This window comes from Bufo bufo, chromosome 5, assembly GCF_905171765.1.
Source record: "Bufo bufo chromosome 5, aBufBuf1.1, whole genome shotgun sequence".
Lineage (NCBI taxonomy): Eukaryota > Metazoa > Chordata > Amphibia > Anura > Bufonidae > Bufo > Bufo bufo.
Window position 1 is genome coordinate 406298888 of NC_053393.1, and position 13579 is coordinate 406312466.

The 13579-nt window shown below is 47.7% G+C and overlaps 1 protein-coding gene across 2 annotated transcripts in view; it reads left to right on the top strand.

Moving 5' to 3' along the window:
- KAT2B (lysine acetyltransferase 2B) overlaps nt 1–13579 on the top strand; it is a 131743-nt gene that overhangs the window by 43200 nt on the left and 74964 nt on the right. For both annotated transcript variants that reach the window (XM_040433003.1, XM_040433004.1), the window contains exon 2: nt 13361–13487. In XM_040433003.1, the coding sequence (XP_040288937.1) occupies nt 13361–13487 (127 nt within the window). The remainder of the gene's footprint in view (nt 1–13360; nt 13488–13579) is intronic.

The window sequence follows — 13579 nt, forward strand, 5'->3', positions numbered from 1 at the left end:
TTTTGTCAAGATTGATTTTGTTGCACATATTATCGGATAGATTTTATTGACCTACGGCTCTGTGATAGGATCCTCTGCTCACGTGGTATAATGATTTGCATCTAGTGTGTTTTCACTGCTAGTTGTATGTATTTCTTTAGACAATCTTTACATTACAGATGAGCCTCCACCCTCCATCAATCAAAACCATTACTATCATTTTCATAATAGAAGTGTGTGATGTGTGAGTGGAGTTGGCGTATTCAGGCTTTGTTTACTAATAAATAAACAAAAAAGAGGCGCACCATAGGGTGACAACGTATGCACAAGGAAACTTAAAATTCTCCAATTGGAGGCTCACCTTTGAGTGTTGTGTAAAATCATAGGCACAACTCTATTTTTGGGCGTTTCGGGAATAGTTTGTCATTCCACGGATCCGGTCGTCATGCAGCTACGGATGCAGATTTCCTCAAGTCAAGGTGCCTGGAGCCCCATAACGGATTGGATATGCTGATCCTTAAAGGATTATCCCTCGGCGCAAAGGCGAACCGGCCAATGGAGGTAAATAGAAATCTTTGAATCTTTATTCGTTCACAATGCGTTTCGGGGATGGTTTCCCCTTCTTCAGGTGAATACAATAGTATTTATATACAGTACAGACCAAAAGTTTGGACACACCTTCTCATTCAAAGAGTTTTCTTTATTTTCATGACTATGAAAATTGTAGATTCACACTGAAGGCATCAAAACTATGAATTAACACATGTGGAATTATATACATAACAAACAAGTGTGAAACAACTGAAAATATGTCATATTCTAGGTTCTTCAAAGTAGCCACCTTTTGCTTTGATTACTGCTTTGCACACTCTTGGGATTCTCTTGATGAGCTTCAAGAGGTAGTCCCCTGAAATGGTTTTCACTTCACAGGTGTGCCCTGTCAGGTTTAATAAGTGGGATTTATTGCCTTATAAATGGGGTTGGGACCATCAGTTGCGTTGAGGAGAAGTCAGGTGGATACACAGCTGATAGTCCTACTGAATAGACTGTTAGAATTTGTATTGTGGCAAGAAAAAAGCACCTAAGTAAAGAAAAACGAGTGGCCATCATTACTTTAAGAAATGAAGGTCAGTCAGTCAGCCGAAAAATTGGGAAAACTTTGAAAGTAAAGGGCTATTTGACCATGAAGGAGAGTGATGGGGTGCTGCGCCAGATGACCTGGCCTCCAGTCACCGGACCTGAACCCAATCGAGATGTTTTGGGGTGAGCTGGACCGGAGAGTGAAGGCAAAAGGGCCAACAAGTGCTAAGCATCTCTGGGAACTCCTTCAAGACTGTTGGAAGACCATTTCAGGGGACTACCTCTTGAAGCTCATCAAGAGAATGCCAAGAGTGTGCAAAACAGTAATCAAAGCAAAAGGTGGCTACTTTGAAGAACCTAGAATATGACATATTTTCAGTTGTTTCACACTTGTTTGTTATGTATATAATTCCACATGTGTTAATTCATAGTTTTGATGCCTTCATAGTCATGAAAATAAAGAAAACTCTTTGAATGAGAAGGTGTGTCCAAACTTTTGGTCTGTACTGTACACACATACCAAAAACCGCCCCAAACAGAGGTTGTGGGTGGGGAATGGGAAGGTGACCTCAGAAATTGGGGGTGATTGGGTAGTTAGAAACTTTATTTTAATAATTAGTTGCCACAGAAATATGCTCTGTCTAGATCAAAGCCCAAAAAACTTGTTGTCCATGTATTTTTCTTATTTATAGAATTTAAAACTGGCTAGAAATACGAAAGCCGTAACACGGGGGTCACATGATCGCAAGTCCCGGGAGTCACGTGTCACGTCACTATTGGAACGGATGCCGGACCTGCCTACACTTGCTAACATGCAGAGTTTCCGCACCGCCTTTTTGTGTGGCCTAGGAAAGGGGCGGTGAAAAGGAAAAACGCTTCCCGGAGTCTGGGCGGAGCGAAGAATGAGGCGACCCTGATGGCCGACCACATGATGAGCTCCGGGACGGCTCCAGAGCTGGGACGTCATGGCTCCCAAAGTGACGTGTGCGGAGGGCGGGACAGATGGTCATGTGGCTGCAAATGTCGGACACATGACTATCCAAAACAATAGAAGTCAGAGGTTGCCTGGTTGATCGGGACGCAAGTGCAGGCAGGTCCCATAGTGACGTTACACGTGACTCCCGGCACTTGCGATCATGTGACCCCCGTGTTACGGCTCCCGTATTTTTAACCAGTTTTAAATTCTATAAATAATAAAATTCACGGACAACAAGTTTTTTAGGCTTTGATCTAGACAGAGTATATTTCTGTGGTAACTAATTATTGAAATAAAGTTTCTAACTACCCAATCACCCCCAATTTCTGAGGTCACCTTCCTATTCCCCGCCCACTCCCACCCCCGACCTCTATTTGGGGCAGTTTTTGATATGTGTGTGTATATAAACTTGCTAACATAAATACTATTGTATTCATCTGAAGAAGGGGAAGCCATCCCCGAAACGCGCTATGAACCAATAAAGATTCAAAGATTGCTATTTACCTCCATTGGCCGGTTCGTCTTTGCGCCAAGGGATAATCCTTTAAGTATCAGCAATGTGTGAGTGGATGGCTGAGGAAATGTCTGAGAAGTTCAGGGTTATGTGTCTGGTATTTAAAGGGGTTTCCTCTCCACAACAGTTCTGTCCATATACCCTATCAGGACATAAGGATGTCCACGGGGTGGGGAGGGGGTTCTTCACTTGGGGCCTCAGTCAGACCTGAAAGCCATGCCGGTGGATGTGTCTCATTCAAATATATCCAGGGGCAGCTTCCCATGACAATAACTGATCACCATATTGGTTTCTTATTAAAAAGGAGTTGTCTTTCTGAGACCGCTCCTTTCAGACCATATGTCTACATATGCTCCCCAATAAACAAGGGAAATATCCAGAAGCATCCACGTTTCCGGAGTTCACAAATGTGTGACAGCAGGCTTTTCTCTACTTCTTTCTACCGTACGTAAAGGAAATGTGTCACCAAAAATGTTATCTGCCATTTAAAACCAGATAGTAATTAATACATTTTTTCAAAGCTCTTTTTATTTTCTGATTACAGATTTTTTATTTTTTATTCTTTTTGCTTTTTGAATTATGGGGGCAGCCATCTTGCCTAAGCTGTTTTTAAGAACATTTGGAAAGCATATGAAAAATTACTTTACGGCAGCCCCATGGGCCATAGACACAATGGTCAGGAGGAGACCTCATTGACTTCTTTTTTCTTTTCAATTTTCTTTTTATCAATTTTTAACTAACATGTGGCAAGACAAGGTATATTGTACAGTAAATGTTAACATTATCATCAAAGTATCTTTTCTAATACTCTGAGAGTGATCAGATCTTAAATAAAATCATGCGGTCTTGGATATGATGTGGATACTCGATGTCCAGAGTCGAATGCGAGTTGGGTCATTCATTGTCTGGAAGCGATTGCAATTGACCTATATCAATAAGCTGTATGAGAACATAATCAAAACAACCTTGTTCTGCATTGAGCTAAAAAAATTAGATAACTTATGTAGTAACTATGTTGTATGAACGAGGGAGGGCAGTTGGGGATGAGGTGGGGGGGGGGGGGGGGGAGTCGATAGGGTCTAGTCAAACCCAATCTCACTGTATAACATTTATTGAGGTATATAAGGCAATGTTAGTGTTATGATTAGTGACTTCGTCTCATAAAGTATTAGTATCCTACATGGACTGGCTTACTTCTGCTAAATGGTTAAGGAAAGAAGGGGCTCTAGAGTATGTAAGCCACGTGGCCCAAAGTTTCACAAATCTACCGTGGGTATGGTTAGTCAATGCTCTCCTCAATTCTGTATATTTGGTCTACCTTTTGCAACCATTGAGGCAATGGGGACCTCACGGACTTCTATGGGAGAGTTTTCTAGGCATGCTCTGTGACCTGTGTAGGGGTCATTGTACAAGGAAAAAATAGATAGGCTTTGACAATCACCTGTTGTGAATGGTGGATCCTGTCTTACCTATACACACAGGTGATATCATTATAGGCAGGATTAGAATGACAGATAAGCAGGTAATTGCAGGAAAGTGATCTGTACTGGCCAAGAAGTGGTGTATATTATTAGACTTAGTGATCAGTGCAAAAACTGCAGGACTTTGTTTTTTTTAATATAGATATTTGAATGGAAAATATAAATAACCTTCACCAAAAATCCTTAAAAAATATGCTAAACCTAAAAATGTGATTTAAACAATAGGTCATTTTCTGATGACACATTCCCTTTAAAAGGGTTGTCTCACTTCAGCAATTAGCATTTATCATGTAGATGTTACCATACTGTATAGTGATTGTGTTGCTTCCTTTGCTGGCTTGATTCATTTTTCCATCACATTATGCATTGCTTGTATCCAGGCGTTATGACCACCTGCAATCCAGCAGCGGTGGACGTGCTTGTACAGTATAGGAAAAAGTGCCGCCTTTCTGGTTGCTAGGACTGTGGGAGAACCCATAGGCCTGGGTCCTTTTCCTATAGTGTGTAAGCACGGCCACCGCTGCTGGGTCATAACCCCTGAATATGAGCAGTGTGTAATGTGATGAAAATATGAATGAAGCCAGTAAAGGAGGCAGTATGGACAATCACAGTACATTAGTAAGTGCCTTGTATGACCTTTGTCTACATGTATGTGTGAGACATGTATGTAAGGGTTCTTTCACACTAGCGTTAGAAGAATCCGGCAGGCACTTCCGTTGCCGGAACTGCCTGCCGGATCTGGAAATCCGTGTGCAAACGGATATCATTTGTTTCCGGATCCGTCTGACAAATGCATTGCAATACCGGATCCGTCTCTCCATTGTCATCCTGAAAAACGGATCCGGTATTTATCTTTTTAACAGATTGAAAGGTCTGCGCATGCGAAGACCGGGAAACCGGAGCCGTTTTTCTGGACCACTTGGTACCGGATCCAGCATTAATACATTTCAATGGAAATTAATGCCGGATCTGGCAAGTGTTCTGGAATTTTTGCCGGAGAAAATACTGCAGCATGCTGCGGTATTTTCTCCGGCCAAATACCGTAAAAGGGACTGAACTGAATACATGCTGATACAGACTGAACGGATTGCTAGGTGCTCCCTTCCCTGCTGCACGTTCTAACCATATCCCAGTGGCGCCCCTCTCTGGAGGCTTGCGGTTGTGTTTCTGAGCTCTTTTAGTGCCTTTCAGGAAAGTGCTAACCAAGCCTTTAATTAGCCTGACGAGTGTGAATGGAATGCCATTAATTTGTGCCCTCTCTCCATCACTTCTTACTGTGCTACTTTGTTGTATTAATTTGCTAGAGTAAAAACTGCCAGGCATCCATTATTTTATATGTCGATGAATAAACCTAATGGTTACTGTTAAATAGAAAGATTACAGGATAGGATTTCTCCGCAGTCCATGGAATATTTAACTGCAGACATTAAAATGTTGCATTGGCACTCATTCTCATTTTTTATATTGTGCTGTAAAAAAAAAAGAAAACAAAGCCAAAGTAAAATTAACTTTTTAAAGGGGTTTTCTGAGATTCTGATATTGGTGACCTATCCCCAGGCCTTCAGCTTGCCAGGCACCGCGCTGTTCATTGTACAGCAGCTTAGCCATATTCACTTGAAGGGGACCGAGCTGCACCTAGGCCACGTGACTAATGAAGATGATGGAAGAGGCTGCGACACTCACCTGTTCAGCAGATCGGCATGGGTGCTGGGTGTCGGACCCCAGCCCATCTGATAATGATAACCTCGCCTGAGCATAGGCCATCAATATCAGAATCTTAGAAAACCCTTTTTTTAAATTGCAAAAAATTAACTTGTGAGGCAGTGGAATTTGCTGCACTGATGAATGGTTTAGGTTGTTGCCGGATGCAATCGGATTCCCTTCCAGCCCCATTAACTATAAAGTGGTCCGGCAGAGATCTAGCTGCAATCCGGCAAAAATGCCAAGTGTTGACCAGACAGAAATCGATGCATGCTGCGGTTTGTGTCCGGCCAATTCCCGGCATTCTGTACCGGAACTGGCAGCCGGATCAGATGTGAAAGTATCTTAAAAAGTGTAAATACCCTGTAAACTGTACCCCTTTACAGATGAATGTACCGTATATCGTTATAGATGCATTTGGTTGTATTTTAGTTATATTTGAGAATTCTTTAACGTAGATGGACCAAACAATGGAACACTAAGCGCTCTTTTTACACGAGCGGATGCCGCGCGGGTAATCTGCTGCGTGAAAGACAGCCAAGCCACGACGGTCTTAATAAATGTGCCCCTTAGGGCTCTTTCACACGAGCGGACGCCGTGCGGGTAATCCGCTGCGTGAAAGAGAGCCAAGCCCCGTTCCGGACAGCAGAGACGCGGAGCATTAACATGATTAATAATGCTCTGTGCCATCACTGTGATTTTGTAGTAAAAAAAGATTACAGAGAGGCACGGAGCATTATCAATCATGTTAATGCTCCGTGTCTCTGCTGTCCGGTACAGGGCTCGGCTCTCTTTCACGCAGCGGATTACCCGCACGGCGTCCGCTCGTGTGAAAGAGCCCTAAGGGGCACATTTATTAAGACCGTCGTTTTAGAACCTGCGCTTTCAGTGGATCCGCCTGCGCCTCTCCATAACTTCGGCACATTTAGACCATTACATTTAGACCATTTTCTACGCCTAAAACAGGTGCAGAAAATGGTAAATGAGATGGGCCTACCGGCCAGTCCCCTTCCCCGCTCACTCCATGCCCACTTTTTTAGACCTGGCGCGAGCGGTGAAAAGTTCCATCTTGCGGCGTGCAATGCACCTTTGCGCTGCAATCTGCAACAGAAATACACAGCATAATATAGGCGTATTTCTGTTTAATAAATGACCCCCTATTTTTCTAAACCACTGAACCTCCCCTTCACAGCTGTCACCTTCCTCATTGAATGGGGTTCCCTTATCAAAACGACTTCTTTTAATATGACCTATTTGGCCAAATAGAAATCACAAAGGCAGTGGCAGTCATTATCACCAAGCAAACCACACAAAGACAAGGGGCACAAGAGATCCGGAGGCCCTTTGCTGCAGGGGCGCTTTAACAATAGGGCACAGAATGCATCTTTCCCAGACAACCTGACAGCTGGGCCCCCGGCAGTAGCACCACTTTCAACTGCATCTGCATCCTCACTACACAGATACAGGTGAATATGCCAGCTTCCCGCTCCACTATTGACTCTGCAACTGGTGGTTTTGTGCTGGTAGGCATGGTGAAGTGACGTCATTATGCCTGCTGAGCCTAGCCGCCAGGCAGACAGGAGCAGATCTGCACGGAGAGATCTGCCTCCTTCTTCATGGCAACAAGGGCTAGTTGAGTATTCATTTTGAAGACAGTAAAGAGGCACCATATTGTGTTCAGGGTACATGACAGTGTACCAAATTGCGTTGCGAGTGCATAAGGGACATTATATGGTGTTACGGGCATATCATTCGGCACCACTGTCATGGTCTTACCTGCTTGCTGCTCTCCTTCGTTTGACATGTGCTGGCGGCCATCTTGGGTCCTGGGTTTCTTGTAGCCTTCCACCCTGCGGCTCCTCCTTCCCCTGGGAGGAGCTGGATGCCTAGCTCATATATATAGGAGATCTGTGGCTTCAGTTCCTTGCTTGGTCCTCTTGTGTTCACATGCTTCTAAGACTGCTGCTGCTTCTGGTTCCTGATCCTGGCTTCGTCTGACTACCCTGCTGGTTCCTGATCCTGGCTTCGTCTGACTACCCTGCTGGTTCCTGATCCTGGCTTCGTCTGACTACCCTGCTGGTTCCTGATCCTGGCTTCGTCTGACTACCCTTCTGGTTCCTGACCTCTGGCTTCGCAAAGATTCTGCTCGGTTTCACCATCCGTTTGGACTTTTGCTTTACAGCTTTATTTTCAATAAAGCCTTCTATTTTCACTTATCTCTTGTTGTACGTCTGGTTCATGGTTCCCTGACATTAGGACCAAGCCATGAATTCTGACGGTACAGGGCCATCCTCGCTACCCACGCTGGTTGCCAGACTTGATCAGCAGGATCACCTGTTGGGTCGGTTCGCTGTGGCGTTGCAAACCCTGCTTGAACGCACGGCTCATTTCGCTCCCGTTGCCGATGGGTCGGTTGTCGCTCCTGGGCTCGCTCCTACTGCCGCTCCGGTTGTTGCGCCAGAGTCTACCCCGACACCTGTTGTTGCGCCTGTGGTGTTTCGGGGTATGACCGGTTCTGCCCCTCTTCCACAGCGCTTTGGGGGAGAGCCAACTCAGTGCCGAGGTTTCCTTAACCAGGTGGGCATTTATTTCGAGTTGCTGCCACATGCCTTTCCTACTGAGAGATCAAAGGTGGGCTTCTTGATCTCGCTGCTCTCGGACAAGGCCTTGGCCTGGGCCAGCCCTTTATGGGAGAACAACAATCCGGTGGTTGCCGAGTTTTCCGGTTTTGTTGCTTCTCTTCGGAAGGTATTCGATGTGCCGGCTCGTGCTGCCTCTGCTGCGAAGCTCCTTATGTCCATCAGACAGGGTTCACGATCCGTAGCTGAATACGCCATTGAGTTTCGTACCCTGGCAGCAGAGGTGGGCTGGAATAATGAGGCTCTGGTCGCTGCTTTCTCTCATGGTCTCTCGGATGCCTTGAAGGATGAGGTTGCAGCTAAGGACCTACCAGTTGAGCTCGAGTCTCTTATTTCTTTCCTGATTTTGATTGACACCAGACTCAGGGAGAGACCTTCCTTTAAGGAGAACCTGCGGAGGTCTTCTAACAGATTGGTGCCTACGTTTGCTGTCCCACCCGTGCCTCCCTCTCCTCCCACGCCTCCTGGGGATGACTTGTCTGGGGGTGAACCCATGCAGCTGGGGTTTGCTCGCCTGTCCGAGGGGGAGAGGGCACTCCGGAGACGCGAGGGCCGATGCATGTACTGTGGTCTCGGTGGGCATTTTCGGTTGGCATGTCCGAACCGTCCGGGAAACGCTCGTACCCTGAGATCCTGTCGGGGGCAGATCTTGGGTGGAGTCTCCTCGTCCCCGGTTTCCCGTGTTGACAAACCACTGATCACTGTTGTCCTCTCCTGGGTCGGGGGCTCGGTGACGACCCAGGCGTTGGTGGACTCTGGTGCTGGTGGTTTGTTCATTGATAGTGTGTTCGCTGCCGCCAATTCCATTCCTCTGCAGGCTCGAGGTTCCCCACTGGCTCTTGAGGCGATAGACGGCAGACCCCTTCTGCCGCCACACGTGACTCATGAGACCCTTCCAGTGGGGATAGCCATTGGTGCCGTTCACAGAGAGTCGGTCTGCCTCCAGGTTATTTCGTCTCCACACTACTCGGTGGTCTTGGGGTACCCCTGGCTCCAGAAACATAATCCGACTTTCGATTGGAGATCGGTCGAGATCCTCTCGTGGTCACCGCAGTGTGGGGCTAGTTGCATCCATGGGTCTGTCAAGTTGCTGTGTACTTCCTCGGACTCTCTGTTGCCTCCTGAATACGAGGAGTACCGGGATGTATTCGATAAGGTGCGCGCGGTTGCCCTACCTCCGCACCGCCCATACGATTGTGCCATAGAGTTACAATCTGGTGCCGTTCCTCCTCGTGGCAAAGTCTATCCACTGTCGGTAGCGGAGAATGAGGCCATGGAGGAGTACGTGAGGGAGGCGCTTTCACGCGGACACATTCGCAAATCTTCGTCCCCGGCAGGGGCTGGATTTTTCTTTGTGAAAAAGAAGGGCGGTGAGTTGAGGCCTTGCATCGATTACAGGGGTCTCAATCGCATCACGATCAAGAACGCTTACCCGATACCCTTGATTTCCGAGCTGTTCGATCGCCTTAAAGGGGCCACGGTCTTTACCAAACTCGACCTGAGGGCGGCATATAACCTGGTAAGGATCAAGGCGGGCGATGAGTGGAAGACCGCGTTTAACACCAGGACCGGTCATTACGAATCCTTGGTTATGCCCTTTGGGTTGTGCAATGCGCCCGCAGTCTTTCAGGAATTCATCAACGATGTTTTCCGTGACCTGTTGCAGCAGTGTGTGGTAGTCTATTTGGATGACATCTTGGTATATTCTGAATCCATGGAGGCCCACATTCTGGATGTCAGACGAGTGTTGCAACGGTTACGAGAGAACAAGCTGTTCGGTAAGCTTGAGAAATGCGAATTTCACCGATCCCAGGTAACCTTCTTAGGTTACATCATTTCCGCTGAGGGGTTCTCCATGGATCCTGAGAAGGTTTCGGCTGTCTTACAGTGGCCCCAGCCCAGTGGTCTTCGTTCCCTGCAGCGCTTTTTGGGCTTCGCCAATTATTATCGGAAGTTCATCAGGGACTTTTCCATGCTGGCCAAGCCTCTCACGGATCTGACCAGGAAGGGCAGTAATTCCCAGGTCTGGCCGCTCGAGGCCATCCGAGCTTTTGAGGCCCTAAAGTCCGCCTTTGTGTCGGCTCCGATTCTGTCGCATCCCAACCCTGGGTTGCCCTTTGTCCTCGAGGTGGACGCGTCTGAGACGGGAGTAGGCGCCCTTCTGTCTCAGCGTAGAACACCAGAGGGTCCTCTGCTTCCTTGTGGGTTTTACTCCCGGAAACTGTCTTCCGCGGAGTGCAACTATCAGATTGGTGACAGGGAGTTATTGGCCATCGTGCAGGCCCTTAAAGAATGGAGGCACTTGCTCGAGGGTTCGGTGGTTCCGGTTCTCATCCTGACGGACCACAAGAATCTGACCTACCTTTCTGAGGCCAAGAGATTGACACCACGTCAGGCCAGATGGGCTCTGTTCTTGTCACGTTTTAATTACGTGGTCTCCTACCTACCCGGTTCCAAGAACATCAGGGCGGATGCCTTATCACGGCAGTACTCCGAGCTGTCCAGGGAGGAGTCGATTCCGACTTCGGTCATACCTCCGAATCAGATCCTGGCCGCCATTCGCACCAGCCTGACCTCTCCCCTGGGTGAGCAGATTTTGGCGGCTCAATCTGGTGCTCCCTCTGGGAGACCCAACGGCAGATGTTTTGTGCCTGAGGAATTGCGCACTCGGTTGTTGCGAACCTACCATAACTCCAAGACCGCGGGGCATCCTGGAAAGAATCAGCTGTCCTGGGCTGTTTCACGTCTGTTCTGGTGGCCTTCCCTACGTTCCGACATCGCCGCATATGTAGCGGCATGCTCCGTTTGTGCCCAGAGTAAGTCCCCTCGGCACCTTCCGTTGGGCCTTCTGCAACCCATAGCCACCGGGGAGCGCCCATGGTCACACCTGGGGATGGATTTCATTGTGGACCTCCCTGCATCCCGAGGCCATACGGTCATTCTCATGATTGTGGATCGGTTTTCCAAAATGTGCCACTGTGTTCCTCTCAAGAAGTTACCCTCTGCACAAGAGTTGGCCACGATTTTTGCCAGGGAGGTCTTCCGGTTGCACGGTTTGCCTAAGGAGATTGTGTCGGATCGGGGGAGTCAGTTTGTGTCCAGGTTCTGGCGCGCCTTTTGCTCCCAGTTGGGGATTCATCTCTCCTTCTCCTCGGCCTACCACCCTCAGTCCAATGGGGCCGCAGAACGATCCAATCAGGCCTTGGAGCAATTCCTTCGTTGCTATGTCTCCGATCACCAAGACAATTGGGTTGACCTCCTGCCTTGGGCTGAGTTTGCCAGGAACACGGCGGTGAACTCTTCCTCTGGGACGTCTCCCTTCATGGCCAATTATGGGTTCCAACCTGCCGTGTTACCGGAGGTATTCTCTCCCCAGGATATTCCGGCTGTGGAGGATCACCTTTCCGTCCTACGTGCTTCTTGGGTACAGATCCAGAAGTCCCTTGAGGTCTCTGCGCAGCGCCAGAGATTCCAGGCTGATCGCAGACGAGCGCCTGCTCCTTCCTACCAGGTCGGAGACCGTGTATGGTTGTCCACCCGCAACCTCAACCTTCGAGTGCCCACTCCCAAGCTGGCGCCTCGCTTTGTTGGTCCCTTCCGAGTGCTTCGCAGGGTAAACCCGGTAGCCTATGCCCTTGCGCTTCCTCCTGGCATGCGGATCTCCAACGTGTTTCATGTCTCCCTGTTGAAGCCACTGGTGTGTAATCGTTTCACTTCCTCGGTTCCTCGGCCTCGTCCGGTCCAAGTGGGCAATCGTGAGGAATATGAGGTGAGCAATATCCTGGACTCACGCCTGGTCCGCGGTCGGTTGCAGTTTTTGGTCCATTGGCGTGGTTATGGTCCAGAGGAGCGTTCCTGGGTTCCCTCCGCAGATGTCCATGCTCCTGCCTTGCTCCGAGCCTTCCACGCACGCTTCCCTCAGAAACCGTTTTGTGCTCCGCGGAGGAGGGGCCCTTGAGGGGGAGGTACTGTCATGGTCTTACCTGCTTGCTGCTCTCCTTCGTTTGACATGTGCTGGCGGCCATCTTGGGTCCTGGGTTTCTTGTAGCCTTCCACCCTGCGGCTCCTCCTTCCCCTGGGAGGAGCTGGATGCCTAGCTCATATATATAGGAGATCTGTGGCTTCAGTTCCTTGCTTGGTCCTCTTGTGTTCACATGCTTCTAAGACTGCTGCTGCTTCTGGTTCCTGATCCTGGCTTCGTCTGACTACCCTGCTGGTTCCTGATCCTGGCTTCGTCTGACTACCCTGCTGGTTCCTGATCCTGGCTTCGTCTGACTACCCTGCTGGTTCCTGATCCTGGCTTCGTCTGACTACCCTTCTGGTTCCTGACCTCTGGCTTCGCAAAGATTCTGCTCGGTTTCACCATCCGTTTGGACTTTTGCTTTACAGCTTTATTTTCAATAAAGCCTTCTATTTTCACTTATCTCTTGTTGTACGTCTGGTTCATGGTTCCCTGACAACCATATTGTGTTGGAGCCGTAAAGGGGCAACATAGCGTATGAGAGGCACATAAGGGTGCATTATACTTTTTAGGAAATAGAAAAGGAATACTGCGGCACTCTGTGTCTTTCTTCAAAGTTACTTCAAATGTATTCACCAAGACGTATGGCTAGCCGGAGTTGATCATCAGGGTTTTTGAAACTGGAGACGTAGAGATGAGTTGCAACATAAAAAGCAGTTGTTTGTTGACTCCTGTTCTTCAGAACAGGTCTCCATCCTTTGCTTTGTCTTGCTACCAGTGAAAATATAGCACTTCAGATGGATTGTCTGTTGGTCAATGTACTAGGTACCAGAGGTGCTCAGTAAGAACTTACTAACAAAAATTGGGAAAATAAAATCAGTTGTCACCAGGTTGAACGAGACGTGAGGAAGGTGAAGTTCTTGTAATTGCTCATTCTCATCAACTTATCCTGTAAAGTAAGACATTACAAACAATACATTGAGTCATTTTTGCATTACATACTAGTAATATTATTTATTAATATTTTAGGCTGATGAAACATGTAAATGCAATGGATGGAAGAATCCCAACCCCCCACCCACACCACCCAGAATGGATTTTCAGCAGACAGTTGTGAGCCTCACTGAGCCATGTCGTAGTTGTTCTCACACACTTGGTAAGGAAGATTTTTTTATTGTGACTTTTACTAGGATTAGAATATATTAATCATGATATTTTTACACTGAACAAAAATATAAACGCAACACT